This window comes from Hesperophylax consimilis, chromosome 1, assembly GCF_061612785.1.
Source record: "Hesperophylax consimilis isolate HC1 chromosome 1, BYU_Hcon_1.0, whole genome shotgun sequence".
NCBI classification, from domain to species: domain Eukaryota; kingdom Metazoa; phylum Arthropoda; class Insecta; order Trichoptera; family Limnephilidae; genus Hesperophylax; species Hesperophylax consimilis.
Window position 1 is genome coordinate 20000001 of NC_142836.1, and position 24274 is coordinate 20024274.

A 24274-nucleotide genomic window follows, 5' to 3' on the forward strand; every position below is an offset into this window, starting at 1 on the left:
CGCCGCTTCTCGCAATCTGCTCTCCAGCTCGTAATCTTTTTGCTTCTCCTCCATTTTCTTTTTGTTTAGCGTGAAACGAGCTTTGACCTAAAAATTAAGTATCTATATTATTAATTAGCTGGCGTGTACCCGGCGCTGATCGAGGTTATGAATGGTTTGGAGTAAAATTTTGAGGTTGTGAATTCTAATGTTGCTGAAAACTGGATGTAGTTTTAAGGTAAAAATATAATTATTATTAAGTGTTCAAATAGTTCATTTTTTTAAGAATTTGTTTCAATTTATCGTGCCATGTCTTTCTCAGGCGTCTCTGACTTCTTGTACCATTCACTTCCATGTCTCCCTACACCTCTTTCTTCATCACTTATGCCACATTTTACCACAAATAAGTATTTGATTCACTTGATTGTGCAAGGTCTTCCTCGGGCATCCTCGACTTCTTCTATCATTCGCTTCCACGTTATACATTCCCATACACCCCTTTCTTTGTTCATCACATATGCCTCGCTTTATTTCAAATAATTATTTGTTACATTTCTTCGACGGGCATCCCCTACTATTTCTACCATTCACTTCATGTAGTATCATGAAGTATACCACATTGTTACTATTATGGTATGTATACATTTGCGAACATAAACGCGAACGGAGCCACGAATTACGGGAAAGGAATGAAGCAACTGCAAGCGGCGTTTCGCGCCATTTGCGGTTGCTTCGTCCCTTTCACATAAGTAGAGGTTCAGTTCGGCAGTTCTGCTCGCGTGTGTATACGTAGCATTATACAGACTAAAAATACATTATATCGACTTTAATTCGACTCCATGTCTCATTCTAGTGCAGAGATGCGTAAGCTTTCCTCGGGCATCCCTGACCTGTTCTACCATTCACTATTGTATACCACATTGTTACAGTTAAAAAAACTTCAATATATCGAATTTAATTTGACTTCATATCTCATTCCATCTTCCCTGGGCGTCCCCGACTTTTTCTACCTTTCACTAGCGTATACTACATTGTTACTGTTAAAAAACTACTTTATATTGACTAATGGAAGTGCTGCCATCTATAATATTTAAGGAAAAGTGTTAAGGGGGAAGTATCATAAATAGCGCTAAACATCACTTTGTATTTACCTAGTAAAAGGAATACCACTAATAATTTATCTAAAAATTCTATAGGGGTAGTTAGAAAAATGTCTTATGTTACCAGTGAATCAACTTTTTTTATCGTAAACTTTTTTATTCTATATGAAATACACATTGCAACTTTACGTAAAACTTCAAAAATGCCCTCGCTGGAAGCAGAATAGCTCCTATCAGAGAGATTTTTTTTTTAAATCCATCGGTCATCTCAAAGTAAATATGATACAGGTCATTTTAAATAAATAAAAAACACTTTAACATATATGGATTTTTGTTGTGATTCAATTAAACTTCCCGAATATTTCAATTATTTTCCGTCATATAAAATCCTATGGATGAAATCATTGTCCATGGCTTGACCGAACACCGCTAGTCACTGTCAGTCTCGAGGTGAATTCGGAAGTGAGAGCACGCTTATTTTGTTTATTCTCCAGTCCTCGGCCAACTTTCAAATTTCTAATAGGAATCCAGAGGAGATTGGTGCTATAGCCAAGGGGTAAGTGGAAATTAAATATTATTTATTTTGTAATATATAATTTGAAACTTGTTTTACGGTCTCAACTTTTTTTTACCTTTTTCAGGTACCAATACGTAAATAATAAAGGGGCACATAAATGGGAAATAATAAAGGGACTCGCGCGTACAGCGCCGAAAGAGACCGCTCCACTGGAGTAAAAGAAGAATAAGGTTTGTCAAAATACATCATTCCGATGGACACTTTTCTACAAATTTTTACCGACTTCTATCGAAGTCGGTAAAACGGAGTAGGTGGTGGCTTGAACTCGGATCTAATTTCAAAATGCATTATTTCGGCATCAATCATAAATTTCTCCAGTTCTCTACCGATTTAGTTCAAAATCGGGATTAGGGAGTTTGGATGTGCACTGTACTCGGATCTAATGTCAAAATGCATAATTTCAGCATCCATTTTGGATTTCTTCAGTTCTCTACCGATTTAGTTCAAAATCGGGATTAGGGAGTTTGGATGTGCACTGTACTCGGATCTAATGTCAAAATGCATAATTTCAGCATCCATCTTGGATTTCTTCAGTTCTCTACCGATTTAGTTCAAAATCGGGATTAGGGAGTTTAAATGTGCATTGAACTCGGATCTAATGTCAAAATGCATAATTTCAGCATCCATCTTGGATTTCTTCAGTTCTCTGCCGATTTAGTTCAAAATCGGGATTAGGGAGTTTGGATGTGCATTGAACTCGGATATAACGTCATAACTTCAGCATCCAGCTTGAATTTCTTGAGTTTTCTGCCGATTTGGTGCAAAATCTGGATTACGGAGTTTGGAGATGGACTTTGCGAGACTAGTGTGAAGGTGCTTTCAACGATTCTACCGATTCCTTTCAAACTGTCGCTAAGATTGGGAACAATGTCTATCAGATCCATTGATAAATGCACTGAATTTCGTTGATGGCTAATTCCGGGTAGTAGTATTATAAATAAATTATTAAAATATATATATATATATATATGAGAGAGAGAGAAAATAAATATAAAATAATACATTACCGGTAACATGCATAGTAAGAATTATAGTGTATTTTATACAATGTACAAAAAACTTTTTTAATAGCCTTAACCACAAAGAAAGCCAAAGTTTTGGAACTTTTCGAGGATATTATGCTAAAAACATGAAAAAAGTATTTTTAACCAAGACATTTAGATAATTTTATATCAATTTTTATCAACTTCTTTATATCTATCTTAGACTGTGTTTTTTTCTTAGTTTATGTACTTCATTCTACTTTTTTTTATATCTAAGTTAATATTGTAAAATATATTCTTTCCCGAGTACGAAAAAAACATTGAAATAAATTTTCAAATTACATTCATGATTTACAAATAAACTTTTTTCCATTTCTATCGCACTAAATATATAATCAAAAACTATTTGTCGTAACTTAATTTTACGTTTTCCCTTTTTCCACACCCATTGCTTTCTGGTAATATTATATTAAAAAAAACAGTTATTGTCATTACACAAACCATACAATCAAATTTATGAACCAAAAATCTTTTCCAGATTTCAAAACACGATTAGATTCTATGTGACTTTGAGTAAAAAACTGAGACGTCAAAAAAGGTCCAGGGCGTAAAAGATGTGACTGTATATCCACTATTTTGCTAGTATGATTTTTATTCTGTCAAGTTGTATCCATTATTTAGTAAATAAATATAAATTTTATAAAGCACGTGTATTTTTATTTCGTATTTTATCAAAACCGTGTCAATCATCCCCCTATCTACTCAAAAGACGCAGGTGTTGGTTTTGAAACCGCAGCTGTTCTAGCGGCCGACCGATTCATTTACAAGTAGCAATAATACCTAACTGTACTGAAGTCGAGATTTGATACCGTCCCCTTAAAGTTTTCATATTATAGTCCATTAGTCATTATGACATAAATAACATGGTATCTAAAATCATTTGATCTTATCTTGGTTAGCTGGTTTTTTTTAAATGTTTCCCCCTAAATTCACAGGTTTTTTAACCATTCATGATTTCTGAGCAATTGACTAAGATAAAATTTTACTTACTTCAAGCATACTGACACGCTCACAAACACTTCTATCGGTTGTTTCTTCAGTGGTTTTAAGCTGCATTAAAACTAAGGGGGCCGACAGACGTAGCTATAAAAGATCAAAAGTTATTTGGCTTGGCGTATTTCGGCATATCGCTCGCCATACATTTCAATTGGAAATGTACGGCGAGCGATATGCCGAAATACGCCAAGCCAAATATCTTTTGATCTTTTATAGCTACGTCTGTCGGCACCTTAAAGAAAAAAATAATTAAAATTAATTTTACCTGGTCTAAAGAACTTCGTTCCACCTTCATAGACATCCCTAAATTACGTTGATGTTTCTTTCCATTGATGTGGTCGAGGAAGTTAATGGAGTCTTTCACTACACAGTCGCACACATTGCAGTAGTAGCCCCCGGACTGGGAGGAAGGGGTGTTCTTGTTGATGACCACACTCTTGCCTAACCGCGAGTCAAGGTCTACCTTGTAGTCACGCTGCTTCAAAAGTTCCCTTTTTATTGGTGGTGCTAGAATAATGGTAAAAGTAGTTATTAGAGTTTTCCATTTTGCTGCGCATTACTAACATAATATTATATTTCTTACATTCTTCCCCCATTATATCTTTGTCTACATATATTTGTAATTTAATTTTAAGTAAACCTGAAGAGGTGAACATTGATCATGAAACATGTTGGTTGTATCTAAACAATAAAAGTGGTTAAAACTAAGTTATTATTATTTTTAACTAATAAGTATTTTCAAACAAAAATTTAAAACAGAAAAATCAGAAATTACGCATTAAGTTATATTCTAATGTAGACATATTCAGGAGGAATGTGGTACCTGGTAACGTCAGCATACGGTAACATTGGGTTACTCCTGTATGTAAAGCCCTAGCACACGTTGGGCCAACGCGCCAACCGATGGCTCAAAGTGTACAGGACCCTTTGGCATATTGAACATTACACGCGTTGGCCACCAACGTTGACCAGCCAACCCGATTATTGTCAGTTTTCGTGAACAGATCAAAGGATCTTAACGCCAACAGCGTTCACACGTTGGCGGGTTGGCGTCAATGTTGGCCAACGTGTGCTAGGAGCATAGTAATAATAATTCATCTACTGACCAAATCAATACAGTCGTAATATCAGAGGTCAAATTACAGTGGAGCAATGCTTTCGGGCTTGACTCTGGTACCAAGAAAATTGTACGACAGTAAATGAATAAGTTATTTACACGAATTTTGGACAGTATAAAATACTTTTTTTGTTATTTGTTTTTGGGGTATTATGCCGTGTTGCGCTAACTCCTTCTTTAGCCTAGCCCTTCTAGCTAAAGAAGGAGTTAGCGCAACACGGCATAATACCCCAAAAACAAATAACAAAAATACTTTTGGCCGTGAAAATCTTAAATCATAGTATAAAATACCTTTTTTCTTTTTGGATTCTTCCAAATCAAGCTCTTCTTGTAATCTTTCCGTGGCAATTCGTTCATATTCATCTTTGTCCCATTTCCTGCGGTGGTCTTCGGGTCGAGAAGTCATCGTAATAATGTGAAATAATTATGAGTTGATAAACCAGGCTGTGGTTAAGAATTAAGATACCGTTAATATAATACTTGCTTCACTACGAAAGTTGTTTGTAGTTATTTAGTTGAAACTTGAAATGCCAAAAGTGACATTTGTTATTTTTTCATCAGTTTTGCAATGTTGCCATAAATAAACCACTATATATGTTGCTATAACAAAACCCCATACATAAATCAACTTTACTATCTACCCCATATAATATTAATATAGTGCATAAATAAACCACTCAATATACTTGCCATAACGTTCGTAACTAGGGATGTTCGATATTCCCATCCCGGTTACATTGTCCCGGTGACTTTGATGTCGATATTTTTCTTTTCTATTATTCTATTTTATTTGCCATTTCTCTTGCAAGCCGCCAATTTGAAAATACAGAAAATTTCATTTCTCGTGTAATTCTGCTACTTAAAAGTATCTTGAGGCAAATAATATGTTTATAGGAAAATAACCTGATGTAAAAATAAAATAACAAGTTGCGGTTATAAACAAACCAAACCTTCCCTTTTCCTAATTACTTTTGCATGTATATTTCTCAATGCGTTTTTGAATGACTCCTTGACACTCTTACCACCGTTTTACTAAGAATTATTTAAAAACTACCTTTAAATCCTTAAAATATATCTCATTTTACCATCAAAAATATCAAACAAATGATATCCAACTACATCAGCGCCATCTGCTTCGAGCTTTCCAGATGGTCCAGATTACCTGCCATCATAACCACATACATAATTTGTATTGTGTGCAGCTAAAAGTCGGAGAAAATACATTAAAAATACAGTGAAATTATTGCTAAGTCATCCAACTTCCTATCAAAACATCGTTCTTAAATATAAAAAAAAAAAAACAATACGGCTTTAGGAAAAAATCAAACACACTCGCGGCAATAAATGACTTAATCAGCAAATTAAGCAAAGAAGCAGCATTTGGATATTATATTTTATCTATACTAATTAATTGACCTTCAAAAAGCTTTCGATACAGTAAGTCATGACATACTCAAGAAACTCGAGAAAATTGGTGTAGTTGGTCTTGCTCTTAATCGATTCAAATCATATCTCAGCAACAGAAAGCAATTCGTTGGCATCAATAGCAACCACCTTCCAATAAACTACAGAGTTCCGGAGGGATCCATACTATGGACTACATGATTCTCCCAATTAGATTTAAGCGGTATTTTTTTTTATGTGCAGATGATACTGCTATTTTATACAGGGGTAAAAATTTAGACATCTTACGAGAAAATGCACAGAGACCTAGAAAAAAATACAGTTGGCTCCAATCAAATATCCCATCTATGAATGTAAAAAAAAGGATTCATGATTTTAAGCTCAAACCTGTAAAGTCATTCCTCCTCATGTACCCTTAAAAATTGAAAATAACAACCTGCAAATCCTGATACTGGAGAAATATCTTGGGCTGAGCATTGATAAGCACTTAATATTTAAACAGCATATTAAAGATAAAATTACCCCCTTAATTAGCGTATTTAGCAGGTTATCATAGGTGTTACGAAATGAAATCAAAAAAGATCTACATCATAGCCTCGTACAATTACATTTAAATTACTTGATTGAAATCTGTTGAAACGTACATAAACGAACTACAGGTAACACAAAACAAAGTAATCAAAAAGCTATTTCACTTCAAACCCAGAAAATCCACAAAAAATATATATTTAGAAACAAAACTTTTAAAATTAAGAAAACTTTATGAATATAACACATGTCTCCTTATAAATGATAAATAATAAGTTCGTACATACAAATACAGAATTCATTAAAACGTCCCAAGTACACACACTTACACGGCAACACAATAACATACATTTAAACACCATACATACAGAGAGAGTGGTTTATTTATGATACATACTCTCTATGGTAAGCAATCCATTGGTTACGAGGGGGGCAACATATATAATTGCCTTCCAGAAAACCATAGACATATGAATATTAGTAGACCTGCCCTAAGTGATTAAAAGCGTATTATCCCCACTCCCCATACCGGTTCCATTGGAGCCGGCTGTGCTCGCGTATGGCCTCAAGTAGCGATGGGCGGAATCGATGAATCATCGATGGTTTACTCGATCTTTTTTACCATTCGAAATATCTCGATTCATTGTCAGAATTAATTCGAATGCAACTCCGAGACAATCGTTTTGAAACGTCATCGAAAGTCGTCGCTGTGATTGGTCAGAAATAATCGATGCCAGCCAAGCGTTGTGATTGGTCAGAATTAATTCGAATGCACGGTCCGAAATAATCGTTTTCAAATGTCATCGAAAGTGGAATCGAGACAATCGCTCTGAAATGTCAGAAATCATTCGAATGTTCAGTCCGAGACAATCGTTTTCAAACTGTCAGAATTCGTTCGAAAACGCAAATCGATTCTCACATTCGAGAGGTTATATTTCGAGATGTCAAAATATCTCAGATTGCTTGACAAACGAAATATTTTATAAGTACATTGTTGGCTGCCTACTGAAGCATGTTGATGTTATAATCAACCTCGTGTGTGAATTGTAAATTATGAATTAATACTTTTAGGTGACGATTTACGTTTCCAGTAGGTATAGTTTATGTGTAAAAGATTTTCATGGTGATAGTTTTTCACAATTGAAGGTTTAATACCTACCTATGTTATTTTTAGGTTATGTATCATCTATTCGGGACATTCGGGTAGTGTATATTTAAAATAAAATAAACCAATAACTTAGCAAACACCATTTTTATATTTAATGCTGATCGGGTTTTACTACAACCGTAGCTTCTTCGGGCAGTATACAATATTCAGTATATATTAAACTCATCAAGTGACATGTGTTCGTTCATATAAACATAATATATCTGCTACCTATGCTACGAACAAATATATTTAATTTATTTGAAATTAACATGAATGAAATTAACATCGGTGTCTCTTAGTTAGTAATTAAAATGAAACGCTTTCTGTAGTAAAATAACTTTATTTACTTAATAATAATTTGTGAATTGCATACAAATTACAAATGAATGAATGGTTTGTTTTGGGTTCTAGTAGGCGCCTACAACGTACATGAGATTTAGAGGTTATTTTTAACAAAACGGCATATAATTATTATCTTATTATTAAGAGGTACATTATAAATATTATTAATGGGAATTTGTACCTACTGGCTACACTAAGTAGCTATTCAGCAGGAGCTTACAATATTATATAAAACAGATATCAAAGTACAGCAAATGAAAATTACAGCACAATAATAATGTACACAATAAGATACAGGTACCCAAAATTAAATCTGCCTGTAATATAATATGTAGATACATATTTGAAATTCGTGGCTAACAGGAATAATACTAATGTTGCTAGCAGACAACAAGGGAATCATTGCCAGGAATGAAAATTAGTGATTGAAATTTCGCTAGTACCTGCTTACCAAAAATATTGCCATACTAATAAAAATAAATTACAACCGGAATATGCAAACAATTTTTTTACGATAGGAATAGTCTTGATATTCGAGTTTCTATTTTCGAATCCTACCCCCCCCCCCAACGGAAAATTTTTTGCCCCTGTCCGTAGCTATTGCTCCCGCACTCCGAGCGATTCATTCGAATGGATCATTCGATTCTTTTGATGTTTCGGTTAAAAAAAATCGATTATATAAATATTTCGATTATTCCCATCACTAGCCTCAAGTGAAATTTGAAATCGTGACGTCATCATTCTTGTGCGAACTATGGTCGAGGCATCATCGCCATCATCGGTTCATTTTACGAAATAACACGGCAAAATGTTGACTTGTACTATGAAAACTTGTAAAAATAGATGTGAAAAAGAGAATAAACCCAATTGTCGTATTACATTCCATATACATATAAGCATTATTTTACTTTATTTTAAGCATATTCACATCGTATAATATGAATCAGTCGTTACTATCACATCGAGAAACGTCTGGACGCGAAACACAAAGCTGGTTGGTTGCTGGGAAGTAAATTATGAACATTTATAGAAGTGTCTTAACTAAATACTTAAACGAAATATTCGACTCTGAAAATAGAACCGCATTTTTTTGCCGAATTTGGACTTCGCAAATTTGTTCATAACATGGCGAGTAATTTGCGCTCCCATGTAAAAATGTCTATTCATTCAAAAGCAGATTTTACTTTTAAGAAGTAAATGGTGATATTATAATGCGAGATGCCTATTTACTGTCAGATTGATTTATTGACGAATCACAGTCAGCTTCACTCCCTTCGTTCTTCAACAGTTCATTTTACCCCTCGCCATTATCTTCTCGTCTATTAATTCCTATGTCTGTGCAGAAAACATTAAAAATGAAAAAGTGTAGGTATGTTAAAAAAAAGTTCACTTATGCTCAACCAGCAAAACACTGAAGGTGAATAATTTTATGAACTAATTAACTAACTAACCATCACGCCGTTTCCCCGCAGGGGTAGGCAGAGAGGACGGACTGCCTAACAACTCGGTCTTGGCACACACTCCTTGCCTCATTCACATTCATACATCGTCTCATACATACTCTTCTATTGTTCTGACTCTTGACATGGCCCGACTCAAGTATCTGATTCACTTGGTCGTGCCATGTCTTCCTCGGGCGTCCCCGACTTCTGCTACCATTCAAATTTGCATCGTACATTCTCCTTACACTCCTTTCTTCGCTTATTCGCTCTACATGCCCAAACCATCTAAGCGTCCCTTTCTTGATCTTACTCATTACGCTTACATCAGCCTTGCACTCTTTGCGGATCTCCACATTCCTCACACGATCATAAACTCGGTTTTGGCACATACTCCTTGCTTAATTCACATTCATACATCGTATCATACACACTATTATGTTATTCTGACTCTTGACATGGCCCGATTCAAGTATTTGATTGTTATAATAATAATGATTGGATTATTTATATAGCGCCGTTTTCGTGAGAAAATCACTGTCTTCTTCTACCAATCACATTAGCGTCATATATTCTTCTTACTTCTTTCATGGTTTATTCTATATATATATATATATACTACTCATTATGCTTAATTCTCACGTTAGGATGTATGGTTTTACCACACATACGCGTCAGGGATCTCATTTCAACAGCATTCAATCTACTTTCATCCTTTCTTTGCCAATGCCTCACTTCCATACATCAGGGTAGGTACCAGCACTCCATTGTGGACTGCTAACTGCGCTTCTTTGGACAATTTTTTGTTAGCGCCAACTGCGTTCAGTCCTCCATTAATGGAGTTACCTGCATTTACTGTTCTTTCAATATCTCTGTCAGCCTTCCTATCTCTCGTAAACATGTTTTCTAAATACTCAAACTCATCCACCTGCTCCAAGTATTCCTCATTCACAGCTATATTGCACACTGTTTTCGTACTCTCTCTTTCAAACACCATTACTTATGTTCTGTGTAATGTAATTTAAAAAATGTATTTATTTTAGTTATTTCTAGTTAAATAAGTGAAAATGTAATTTAATGTTATCTGGAGTAAAAATACTGGGTTTTCAGATCTGATCATTAAACACGGCTAAAGCCATTTTAATTCCAAATGGTTATTTTTTACCAGGGCGATACTTCAAGTATCTACACTCTTGAATTTGGAAAAAGAGTTACTCATATTTTTTACTTCTACCATCGTGACGTACAGGAATCACCTCCCGAAAAAGTGCACTTTACCCCCGGACACGCTGTATAAATAAAATTAATTTTGCACTCTGATCTGATCCAGAGGTTGCGGAATGTGCAAATGAATTTTATTTATACAGGGTGTAAGTGTCTAATAGTAACTAATAATAGGTAATCTATGTTCATTGATCCCCATTTATCTTCCACCACGCTTTCTTCAGTATCAGATATTGAATTCCTCAAATGGCAGATTCCATGGTCCCATATTGGTTCCGGCCTGTTGTAATAAATAAATTATTTGTCTTGTTTTCACCCCTTGTGAAGAAGAGAACTTTTGAGATTCTATTCCCCCTGCCTTCATAAACACTTACTTGTAATTCCATTTGTATTGATTGCCCCATTTTACCAGAAACAGACAAAATATGAGATTCAAATACTAGGAAAATATGTATTCTCGCAATGTGTCATTAAAATTGCGTAATTTCCATTTGAGGATATTGAACACCTGGTGAAATCATAATTGAGGGAGAATTTACTCCAGATTTCTCAGAAAACAGGCTGAACATTGTTCCGCATAGTGCGCAGGGTTTCAACCATTCTGACTAAATGTACTTCCCGCGCAGTGTGCAGGATTCGTCTGAGTTATGCAATTTTTAGGTCACCAGATCTGTAAGTAAGTGATGTTTACAAAGTTATTGTTTAATTTTAAATTATAATGTTACATCACAAAGTAACCGCTTCATATGAAGAAAAAAATATTTTTATTTAGATTTTATATGTTCAGGGTGGTGTGCTGAACAATAATAAATGTTGAAAGCATTTTTTCTTTTCTGTGCACATTATTAACCCCGAGGCTGCCGTGCGCATCTGTTTGATTCAAGATTCCGAGCCCTAGCTGCCGCGCGCAATCATACGTGATTTTAATTTCATCTTGCGATATCTCGGGACTTTCTGTATAGATGGCGCAAAACTCGGGCTTAAAAAATAATATGAACTTTTATCTAGCGACATCTCTACACAGATGTGACAAATGATTTTGTTTATATAATGAAAGACCTCGTCAAAATAGAGACTACAATATTTCCCCTCTCAGTGTTTGAATTCCCCGCGCGCGCATAGCTGTGTTAGTGTATCACGTGGTTCCTTCTTATCTCGACGGTTCGCGAATACTTAGAATCTGCAACGAATCGTGGTTCTAACGTTATTATTTTAACAAATTGTTTTTATTAACTAGTCATATTTTTAGTGCAAATAAGTTTTGTGTTAATCAACATGTTTTGCTATTTTAAATGAAATAAGTTGTTATATCCGCCTTTCGAGTGAAAAAACAATAATATACATTTTATTTTAATTATCTCTGTTTAGAAACTAATTATTGTATTAATTTGTCGTTTTTCATAATATTTTTTTTTGTGTAACCCTCTATCATGGCTCGACGCGACTTGTCTGATGACCAAATAAGAGAATATTGTCTCGATCTTATAACTGTTAAATTCTTTTATTGTACACAACAGCATAAAAAATTCAGGTATGAGCTTCCCCGATTATCAGTTATGTGTGATAACAGTGGCGGTTCTTCCCTTAGGTCAATTGGTGTTTGACCCCCCAAAATTATAAGACAACAATAATAAATATAATAATCAATTATGTGCATCAAAACATTTAAAATGTAACGCGAAACAGCGGCGGCGGCGAGTGACTAGCAGTGACATCTGTTGTCTCTAATAGAAGCTTTCATTCACAAGTCCACACGATTCGTTGGGTCAATTTAAAGAATGTCCAATTTGGCATCTTCTGTCCCTACGCGCGCCATAGAATAAACGAGATGGCACTATATTTTTCGTCGAAGTAAAAATTAGCTTCCGAAGAAAGTTTAGGGACGCTTAGGTCATGACCGTGGGGGAGACAACACGGTGAATATTATATGTTTTACAGAGATGGTGACATAAACAAATGTCGTTTTTTCATTTTACACGCTTGTAGTGTGTGGAACAATGGTTGTTTTTCAATTGCATAGTTCGGGAAAGGATTAGAATAATTATTTACGTTGTTATCGATTTAGAATGAAACAAAACAAAAAACGTAAAAAATCATTGTCAAATAGAATCAAACACTGATTTTATTTATTTTAATGTTGTGGACAACTACATTAAAACTTAATATCTTAAAAATAATTTGCCGTAAGTACATGGATTGTGTATTTATTTCCAATTTATTATATTAACATAATATTTATTTAGAGTCCGCGACTCTAAAACTCTATAACAAATTGATATAGTTAATAATATATGGGCATTTTTCACAATATCAAATAAAGATTAGTCACACATTTTTTTCAAATGACCTACCACGACTGAATCCCTAGAGCCGCCTCTGTGTGATAAGACAATTAATCGCAAAACACCTCAAAAAAACTCAACTCGACTCAACTCCTCATTCGTCTCATCATGACACACCATTACTTCTGAGCCAATACCGGCAACATTAAAACAATCCAAGCCATTCAGAGCCGGCCATGTTTGTGCGAATACAAAACTTAAACAAAGCCGCAGAAAAATGGCTCGATATGTGTTCCCAGTGTAATGTGGCATTGTGTATTCATTCCTGTTAAGTCTACCATTCGAATAAAAACTATTAACATAAATAATAAGATAAGAAACTGTAAATAAAAGTTTAATAAATAATGAAGTTTAAAACAATAATATTATCACAATTGTATCGTGAGAAATGGTGAGCTGTTGCAGAGGTCCCACCTCGGAGACGTGAGTACTGATATTACTATAGTATGTCTGTATGTGTTGGTGGGATTACTGATTTGATAATGGCGGCGGGTCGAAGTTTGTTGATGTTTCATACATAGTTTTTGTTCGTCAAATAATGCATCAATTCATAAAGATATCTTGTTTAGACTTTTCAAGAGTGTAACGTAAACAAGTTTATTTTGTTTTGGTAATAATTTACAATCTCTGTGCTGTGTGCTGAGGATAATAAATAATGAGGCAATATAAAAAATTCTAAAAATCCTTGGCGTGGGAGTATCTATCTTGTGTTTACATTCGGGCAGCAAAGGGGTTAATGGTAAGATAGTCAGAGCTGGCGTATGCGATAAAATTCCCTTTACCCGTACTAAACGTAGATCACAGAAGTCGGGTTGCAAGCATCATGTTCTGTAAGCAGACGTCACAACAGTTGTCTTGCATTACATAATGTGCCGCATACTGGGGTACTTGGCATCGAAATATCATGCATTATTTGAAGAATCAGTATATCTTAAAAATACTTTTACATTAGGGTCTTGGGGTGAGAGCTCTCTCGTAACCTTGTAAAACAGTACAACGTAGCTGTGAATGTATACCTGTAGTTACAAAGTAGTCTATTGAACATGGATAAACCTTTTCCATCCAAGCACCTGCTCCCACTCATATGTATTAAGAGAGTTAGATGGATAGAGAAATAAAGAATAGTTAGTTAGATTTTACAGTTTATTTCTTAAGAAGATACAACATTAGTTCAAGGGGCTGCGGCCTGCTTGGCCTTGGGGGCCTTCACTCCCTTGGCGGCTCCAGCTCCTGCGGCTCCAGTGGCCTTGCGGGGTACCGGGGGGAGTCCTACTCGGAATCCGTTGCGGAACCTCCTGCGCACAATCTTCAGGTGGCGCATGCGGCCAGTTCCGGTGGTCTTCCTCCTCTTGGCCTTCACGGACCAGTTGTCTGAAATTATACAGAGCAAATTTAAGATGTGTCAAACACTCGGTACATAGGAGATGATAGCATCAAAGTACGACTGCCCACTTGTGAACCTCTTGAGCGTCGGAGTGGGAAAATTGTCAAAATACCAAAATTCGATGCATGGATAGTATTAGAGCATGTATACGTGTGCAAATGCACAGCGCAGTCGTAAAAATCGTCATGCACATGTGCACAAAAACCAGTCGACTGACTAATGCAATAAGGTATAGTAAATTATTCGTAGTTAACCTACAGAAAGCAATTATTATTGTTAAACACTTGACATGCAAAAAACCAACGGATTTGGTTTGTTTATATGGCAAATATTTGTTTAATATTCCTGTTTATTACAAGAGCGCAGTGTACTGAAAACACAGCGCCTCAAACGAAACAGGTTACCTCAGTAAATAGACAGCTGAAAATTGCTTTTTCAGATTAGGTAAAAATTATGTTTGATACAAGCAAAGATTGGGCAATGACTGATAATTTTGGTCTAACTGAATATGGCAATAAGCAGTTAGTTCTAAAAATATTACCAGAAAAATTAACACTGATAATATGACCGCTCTTGGCGTATCTCAAATGGATGCAACAAATAGATTTCTAATTTGGCTTGGGTGTGTCTCCACGTAGATATCGACAATGTTGATAAACAGAAATATAAACAGAAATATAATAATCAATACCCAAATAAATACATCACAAAATATAATAAGACAGATCTGAAACCACTGAGTATTGTGCACAATGCACCATTGCACATTTAGTGCGAGATTAAAACATAATATAATGACAATATATTGAATGACAGACACCCTAACAATAAAAATATCAACAGTATGATAATTATAGTTAGATGTGCAATTTCAAATAATTCAGGACACCAGGAACAAACCTGACATGAATTTGCTATGAAAGCTTTGGGCCATTACTTGTCAATCGTTACGGCAGGTGTGCAAGTTAATATTATTATAGCAAGTGTGCAATAAATTAAAAACTGACAAAAGTATTAATAATTTGAAATGTAATTAACCACAAATAATAGAATCAAGGGACAAAATCTACCTACCGGGAAAATAGGCTTATCAAAATAAGGTTGGAGGAAATGTGAAAAAAATTGTGACATGACAGTTTGACATAACAGATCAGCGATTTGATCACATGTTAATTACCGGGGTCAATTTATAAAAATTAAGTTATGACATATTATACTTTAAAGAGGGAATAATTGAGTACTTACACGAGCGCAGTTTAGCGGCAGGGTAGCCACATTGGGCGCATTGTGACTTTTGGATGTGATAGGAAGAGCGTCCACACCTACGACACAGGGTATGTGTCTTATTCCGGCGTTTACCAAAGCTGGAGGTTCCTTTCGTCTAGAAAATAAACAAACTTCTATACTTCACATACGCGACAGTAAAAACACGCACATTTGAGGTTATCAGAAAATAATTTTGTATATAACTTGGTCGGGAAAAACATTCGCGTAAATGAAAAACCGATGAATTGTGAAGGTAACCACAACTTTTCAATAATTTAAAACAATGGATGGCTTAGATTTTTAAAGATTTGTTTAATAAACATTAACAGAACCCACCATTTCCGACACTCAGCTTCAAAAAGAACGTATTCGTGTTGCTACTTAAAATATTAAAAAAAAAATATCTCTACTCTATGGTTTTATCAAATTATGTCAAATAAAGATACGGGGTTAGTTGCCATAATCTTTTATTTTTATTTACTCTTTTTATCCGCCCATGGGGCTTTTCCATTTAGAACATTGAAATTTTTACAATTTTGTACACAAGAGTTCTAAATAATGGTTGCCAAAATAATTTCTTACATTATAATGCTTAATAGTTAATAATAATTTAAAAAATAATATTACTGTTAGACGTAATATTTCGATATAAAAGGTGATAAAATATGTTTTTAACATCGAATTTGTTACATTAAAAATGTCAATATTATTGTTTTATTCATTTGCTATAAATATATATATTATGTAGGCGAGAGATTGACGAGTTTGCTCTATAATTTTTTTGTGAATGGTGACATTGAAATAGATCCTTATGCCTAGTTTTATTTGACTACTAGTTTAGTCCCGATAACCAAAAAATATATATATGTATAATTTCTGAAGATTGAATTTTTCCACAACACTACTTAAAATTATTTTTAGTCTCTAACATATTTTATTGAAGGAATAATAATTTAACTTATTAACATTCAAAATTTAAACAAAAAAAAAAATTGTGTATGATATTGTATATACTCAAAACTAAGAAACGTAGCACAGCAAATATTAAAGGTTATGTATTTGCATTTAATTTTTTGTTTAAATATTTGAGGGACTTTTTATTTTATTTTTAGTTTAATCCCGTTGTTTTATAGCAAAATATGAATCGCCTTTTTATAGTAATAATAGTGCGGATGTTTTTTATAAATCGCGTGACCTTGTGAAAATGATGGGGCTCAAATATTTTAAATCTCCACCTACTGCATCGCTGATGTAATATAGAAAACAACCGGTTAGTACCCTAATGGACTAAGCGGACAACCACTTTACGTTCCCACCTATGCATTGCAGCTTCAATTCTCTGCTACGAGTAGCTAAGTCCTCCATCATTGAACAAGCAACATTTTACTTTTCATTGAAAGAGGGGGGGGAGATACACGAAAATCGTTCACCCGTCAACCATCACCCAGCCCCCACGACCTTTTTAGTCTGCACCCGCGGAAAAAGTTCGCCGTATTATGCAGATTAAAAAAGCTTAAAGCTTAAAAAGTATTCTAAATACCGATCCTACAAGGTTTTCTACCAAGATCGGAATACTTATTTTTATTGTCAAATTATTAGTATTTTTCACTGAAAATTGTAATTTTTTGGCTATTTTAAATATTCTTGATAATCAGTAAAATTACACTTCATTATTATTTTTTCCTAACCAAATACCAAATTTGCACTCCATAATAAATATCTGGTATAATATTATATTATTTTGAATTTTCACAAATATAATATATTATGGTTAACGATTTTAAAAATAAGTAGGTACTTCATGATTTTGACAAATATTATAAGCGTAATATTTTTACGCTTTTCTCCTGGCAACAAGAAAAAGTCAGAATATTGAATATTATAACCTCAAAATCTTTTAAAGATATTTGTTTCAATTGTTTTGGAAAGCATCAATTTTCGCCAAGATGGTTTTCCAAACGATTGCATTGTTGGCCAGAAGCAAAGGGCCCGACGAATTTTGGAGAAAGCGGAGAATTTTCCGTATGGCTGCCCATTTCATCGGCAAACGAAGGAATTGTTATTCGATCGCTGTAAGATACGTTCATAGGGCTCTTGCATACTCAACAAAAGCTAGATTTTTGAAAAAACAAGATATGATTGATCTTTGGACGACTAGGATTAACGCTGGCTGTGATCAACACAATATTTCAAATTTCGCCCTGAAAGAAGGTTTGGGAAGATGTAATATTATGTTGGATAAAAAATCTCTAGCTGACTTAGCTGTTTGGGAACCAAGAACTTTTGAGTCATTGGCTGTTATAGCCAAAGAGAAGGTCGCTATAGACGATATTCGGATTAAGAGCGAATGCACACCCATCGGGCGGGATATTGAGTACGAATTCATTTTAAGAAGCCTGATGAAAGACGAAGAAAAATGAATTTATTTAGCTAGAAAACCATATTAGTTGTTATAATTATTGTAAAACTGGAATTACATTTGCATAATGTAGAAATTTTCTGTTAAAATAAAAAAAATGTTAAAAATGTATTGTCTTTTTTAAAGTAGTTTTGCGTTACAATATGAAAAGAAACATTTTGGCCAAACAGCCTTGTTGACAGATTTTTTTAAAGATTCTTTATGAATCCTCTACTTTTATTTATTTATTTAGGTACAATATATTACATTTTTTAGTGCAATTTAGTAATTTTGGCCTCACTGGGTGGCTTACCCGTGCTGAGGCCTCGACTTACATTAGCACATAATCTAAAATTATATTACAATCAGGTTTGGAGCAGATCAGAGGTTTGGCGTAGAAATCAAAATTTTACACATTATTTTATTCAGGACCCCTTCTGTTGGTCTCCTTTTCTCAAGGAACAAATCAAATGACTAGAATACTTCAGGTTCGGTTTATTTGGTTCAGAGATTAATCACATTGATAATTAACTACCTCAGTGTAGAAATAGGTCTGGCATTTGTGCAAGTACTGCGAGTTACCTTCGCTTGTAAAATATTTTTAAGCAAGCTGAAACTCAAACAAATATTAACATTGGGTGTACACACAGGGTAGGTGTGTTTTATGTCCAAAACAGCTATTCTATAACTTCCCATTCCAATAATTCACATTTCATGATCTTTTATCCATAATGCGACCAATCCAATGCATTGAGCCAACGTGTGCAGGATGACTTAGTCCTTGCATGCGTTGGCCGGTCAACCCCATTATTTTTGGTTTTCGTGCACACATAAAAGGATCTTGATGTCATTCTGCTGACAGCGCAACAAGAATAGGGTATTTTCATTGCTTTTTAATTTTCGAAAAAAATTACCATAATTACGTTATATTTTATGTTGACAAATAAATATTCTAACGATTTAAAATATGGTATTTTCAATTTGCAACCTAAATGACATGACCGTTTTTAACTGAATGCATTGGGCCAACCTGTACATTCGGCATTAGCTCTTTTGGTCTCAGCCACTTTTCAGATAACAGAACAATTAAAATTTTTGGTTGACAAAAGCATGCTTATTGGACTTTCCTTGTTATACAATGTTTCCTATGCCATTATTTTTTATATGATACATTAAAGCTGAAGGGTGGAATGTAAATATATATGTAATTAAACCTTTAATGGTTTCTAAATAAGTTTAAATGATATAAATTACTAATGTTCATAGTTACGACACTGCATCAACTATTTATTCAAGAAAAAAGAAGTGCCGCTAAATCTATGTGAAGTCGAACATCCGTAGATTGATTTCTCTAAGGACGTGTTGTTTCACAAAAATTAAACAATTCATCATACTTCAAGCTCTGTAAAGTTTCTTTTCAAGTTCTGTTACCATAATTGGCCAATTGTTTCAAAACTTAAATAATAACAGAATTTGAATAGAACATTCACAGAACTTGAAAATTATCTTTGATGAATTGTCCAAATTCTGTGAAACAACCTGTCCTAAGTTATTTTAGCAATGATCCTACCAATAAGAATGATATAATTATTATTGAACTAGGGGATTAAAAAGATTTTCAGCTTTATTGTTTAAGTATACATTCAAAATTCAAATAGTTTTGAATGTGGCAAAGAACAAAATGATGTTTTTCCTAAAAGGGTATATTGGTGTATTAACACTGGTTAAGACGGAAACACATTATTAAAACCCGACGCGACCCGATGCGTGTTGAGTCGAATCAAATGTATTGTTTTCTTATGACCAGAATCACACTATGAACATCCGACATGGCGTCGCGTCGGATGTTCATAGTGTGATTCTAGTCATAAGAAAACAATACATTTGATTCGACTCAACACGCATCGCGTTTCATCGGGTCGCGTCGGGTTTTAATAATGTGTTTCCACCTTTATCCTCTATCACACCTTCTCCCTCGTGCTACTAGTCCTGGATAGTCCTGCCTCCTGATAGTACCTACTCACATTTAATAGAAACATAAAAGAGGTCAGTGAAAGTTTTTTTTTCATAGGTAATAATATATTGTATTATACAATACTAAAACTAAAAGGCTTTAATACAGAGTGAAAATATTTACAAAAAACATAATAAAGGAATAAGTCTTCAACAACAACATATTTGGAGGACCATCAGTTCCATAGTTGAACAAGGAAAATACTGGTCGCAGTGTTATGCTTTATAATTTGCACTACCTCAAGGTTTCGGTAAGTTATTTATTTAAGATAATCTAGGTAAATTATATTCTAAATATTCTGTTAACATTAAGTCTTAGAATAAAATAAATAATCACGTAAATTCAGCTGGCTACAACTTCTCAAACTTATTAGTCATGTATACTGTATACATCTGATTCAGCAGTTATTTATGATGTCTAAGTGTAGAGGCATTTTCCTATTAATTACGTCTGCAATTGGGTAGAACCACTGGCGGCTTTTTCTTTCATGTTTAAGTCGCTTTGAAGTTGTTTGGTAAGATCATCTTGTTTTTGGAGGTTAAAGAGATTTTCGATTTTTCGTCGCTGCTGTCTCTCGACATCTTTGATTACACCTTCATGCAACTTGTCTCTGTTGAAAACACATATATTAATAAATCACAATGTCAGATAACAGTGGGACTTTGTTGTGAAGTAAAATGAAATAACAAACCTATCAGACATTTGCTTATAATGTACATATCCGACTGTTGCAACCGAAATAATGCAAGCGGCCGCTAATGTGATTTTAGAAGTGGTCGACATGACTGGACAGCGAATTTTTTTTTTTTTATAAATGTTAGGCAGTATCCGCACTGTTTTAAGGTTATGTTACAATGTTGACAGTTGACGTCATAAATATACCACTCTCTGGTTGACGTTAATAATATCAGTATCGAATTGACAGCTAAATTCATAGACTAAAATCCAACGAATAGGGCTGCCAACGCATATGTTTTAAAATACCCAAAACAAATATTCAAAATCCCCACTTTGGGGAGAACAAAATAAGACAATAAAATGATTAGTGGGTCAAATTTACAGTTTTTTTCAACGCTTCCTGACTTCACAACCGATACAGAAAACTAAAAAATATTGTTTTAATAAAAATACTAGTGAAATTAAAATTGATTTAACAAATTTCCTTTTTTTCCGACTTAACTTTTTTCACCCACGAATTTTTTACAATTTTCTACAAGTTCCTTTAAAAATCTTCAAAATTCCTTCAAAATTTATTGAATTTAACTTTTTTTTTGTATTTAGTCATTTTCGGATTTTCTCTTTCATTCAGACTTAAAAGTAGAAATTTGTTCGAAAAATTGTTGCGAAAGAAAACAAAATTATACTACATTCTTATTTATTATGGGTAAATATTATTTTTCAATACAGGTTGGATAGTCATGGAACAATTTTTTATTATTATTATTAGTTATGTCAGTCAGATATTGCAGAATCCTCGCATTTTCTCATTATCAAGGATCCCTCACAAAATACCCATAAGTTTAAATTATTACAAACTCCCCTAAATTCCGGGATATCCCTACGAATTGGCAACCCTGCCTATTGATTTCGATTCAGTGATGTGATAATTATTTTCACATCGAAATTTATGATTCCGAAACATTGAAGTTTTAAAAAACTCGTTCAGAAATCACCGAGATATATAATACCAATTTGAAGCAAAGAGTTGGATTTTCAATTGCTTTTGCCCACATAATAAGATATTGTACACTAACCACGAGAAGGGTATTTTTTTACCATTTCATTGGATTGTCAGCCGTGGGAAGGGTATTTTTACCCTTTTCGCCAACTCATCGTAAACTGCAGATATATTTTATATGGGGTGTTAAGGGACGTACTTGACTTACTTTAACCGGTGTTGCCTGAAATTATTTGGAGTAAAAAATGTGAATAAAATTTTGGTCTCCCGTGATTTCTTTAATGTTTTTTTTTTAAAGAAACAAAAAAAAACTTCCACATGACACCACCGGTCACTCTGGCCGAGTAGCTGCTTAACCCCTTAACCCGACTCTTAACTATCCGATACATACTGATTTTGATGTTTTTAGTTGGGAAACATCAAAAATGTCATCGGAGACCAACATTTATTAATTTACTCCAAATGATGTCATGAATCACTGAGTAAGTCAAGTAGTTAACCCTTAACATCCTGTATAAATCAATATTTTTTTTATCTTCGTTATACCTTGTTTAACATTGTCCTCTATCAGAGATGTGCTTTATTTCAAATAAATCCATTTCAAATGGAAATGCAAAATGAGTATTTTCCATTTTGCATTTTAAATGCTTTTCTAAAATCCATTTTGCATTTTAAATGCTTTTCTCAATGCATTTTCCATTTTAAATGCTTTTTTGCAACATTCTTCCTACTATCTCCACTTTTTTCATAAGCCCCAAATATCAGTCGGTCCTCAACCTCACTATGAGAGATAATTTACATTATGTCACGTTGCTCCCTGGTAGGAGCCCTGGCAATTGAGTGATACCATTACAAAAAATACTGATTCAAATACTGAACATGGGGCCATGACGCTGTAATATTAAATGTTGGATAGCAGTTTCTATGTTTTTACGTTGGCAACATTAGTCCCGCGCAAATTTTTTGTGGTTTCATAATCTGTAGCCGTGGTGTTTTTAGATTTACCATCATGTAATATGTTTGTTCTACATTGATGTCCATTATTAAATGACAAAATTGTTTAAAAATTCTATAATTACATAAATAAGTAATCCTATTTTTTCAATATTCATTAAATGATGAAAATTTAATTTGTATTAATAAAATTATTGATCTAGGCATTATGTTCGACAGTAAACTCACCTTTGTATGTCATATTAATAATATTATCTACAAGGCCCTAAAGACTCTTGGCTTTGTTTTGAGAGCTGCAAAAGATTTCAATAATTTAGGAACATTTATTATGTTATATAAAACCCTTGTCAGATGCCAACTTGAGTACAACTCTACGTTATGGTCTCCATTTTTTAATATTCATCAGATAACATTGAAAAGATTCAACGGAAGTTTCTAAGGTTTATAAATTATAAATTGCATATTCCTTTACAAAACATAAATTACAATTACCTCTTGGATAAAATGTCTCTATTGAAACTTTCAAAAAGAAGAATAAGCACAGATTTAATACTGTTACAAAGAATACCACATTTTAAAATTGACTGTCCCGAATAAATTCAATGTATTAATATCCATGTTCCCAAAAAATCATGCCGACATTTCTTACCTTTTTACTTCAATAACACCAGGACACTAGCTTACCAAAATTCTCCGATTCCGAGACTTCACAATCTCGGAAACAAATATTCTGATCTGGGTGTTATATTTCATTTGAAAACTAATCAGTATAAATGTTGTATATTCTATCACTTTTATTCTTCTAGACACAAATAGACCTATGTACCCATATAACTTCTCCGCTTCTACTATTTTGTTTTGTTGAACCTTTTAAATTCAATTATATGCGTGAGGATTCATTTTTGCTATTATGTTTACATTCTTCTTTATTGTAATAATTTTTAAGTGTTTACTCTGATACAAAATTCTTGTACTTTTTTTTTAATAAAAGCCCACTAGGGCGTGTAATAAATATATATTATTATTATTTTAATTGTTTGACCTGAGAAACCATTTTGCATTTTCAATGCATTTTGAAAATAGGTATTTTGCATTTTGCATTTGAAATGCTTTTCTAAAAACCATTTTGCATTTTCAAATGGAAAATTTTTGACCCATTTCCATTTTGCATTTCAAATGGTTTTGGGTACACATTTTGCACATCTCTGTCCTCTATTGATGATTTTCCTTGTGTTTTTTCTTATGTAAATGTAATGTTATTAAAAGGTTTGTTTTATTTTTTGTATTTCTTTCACTTGATCGTACCATGTCTTCGTCGGGTATCCTCGACTTCTTCTAC

The 24274-nt window shown here is 33.8% G+C and overlaps 4 protein-coding genes across 4 annotated transcripts in view; 1 reads left to right on the plus strand and 3 right to left on the minus strand.

Annotated features, from left to right (window-relative positions):
• The window catches only part of LOC149426414 (zinc finger matrin-type protein 2), a 5709-nt gene extending 491 nt beyond the window's left edge, over window positions 1-5218 (minus strand). Inside the window, exons 1-3 of the mRNA XM_089636832.1 lie at window positions 5104-5218; window positions 3961-4202; window positions 1-87 (exon numbers count right to left, since the gene is read on the minus strand). The exon at window positions 1-87 is cut by the window's left edge and continues 491 nt beyond it. Coding sequence (XP_089492958.1) covers window positions 1-87; window positions 3961-4202; window positions 5104-5218 — 444 coding nt within the window. The remainder of the gene's footprint in view (window positions 88-3960; window positions 4203-5103) is intronic.
• A 9152-nt stretch (window positions 5219-14370) lies between these two features.
• LOC149426415 (large ribosomal subunit protein eL37) lies at window positions 14371-16319 on the minus strand. The gene is made up of 3 exons (XM_089636846.1): window positions 16228-16319; window positions 15871-16006; window positions 14371-14612 (listed from the first exon to the last, which is right to left on the minus strand). Exons 1-3 carry the CDS (start codon window positions 16228-16230, stop codon window positions 14413-14415), a joined length of 339 nt encoding a protein of 112 aa, XP_089492972.1. The 5' UTR covers window positions 16231-16319; the 3' UTR covers window positions 14371-14412.
• Window positions 16320-17748: 1429 nt separating this feature from the next.
• Window positions 17749-18417, plus strand: mRpL20 (mitochondrial ribosomal protein L20). Its single transcript, XM_089636857.1, has one exon. It carries the CDS (start codon window positions 17838-17840, stop codon window positions 18309-18311), a length of 474 nt encoding a protein of 157 aa, XP_089492983.1. The 5' UTR covers window positions 17749-17837; the 3' UTR covers window positions 18312-18417.
• Window positions 18418-20340: 1923 nt separating this feature from the next.
• Window positions 20341-21166, minus strand: LOC149426417 (protein PET117 homolog, mitochondrial). The gene is made up of 2 exons (XM_089636869.1): window positions 20995-21166; window positions 20341-20913 (listed from the first exon to the last, which is right to left on the minus strand). Exons 1-2 carry the CDS (start codon window positions 21084-21086, stop codon window positions 20748-20750), a joined length of 258 nt encoding a protein of 85 aa, XP_089492995.1. The 5' UTR covers window positions 21087-21166; the 3' UTR covers window positions 20341-20747.
• Between the last annotated feature and the right edge of the window lie 3108 nt (window positions 21167-24274).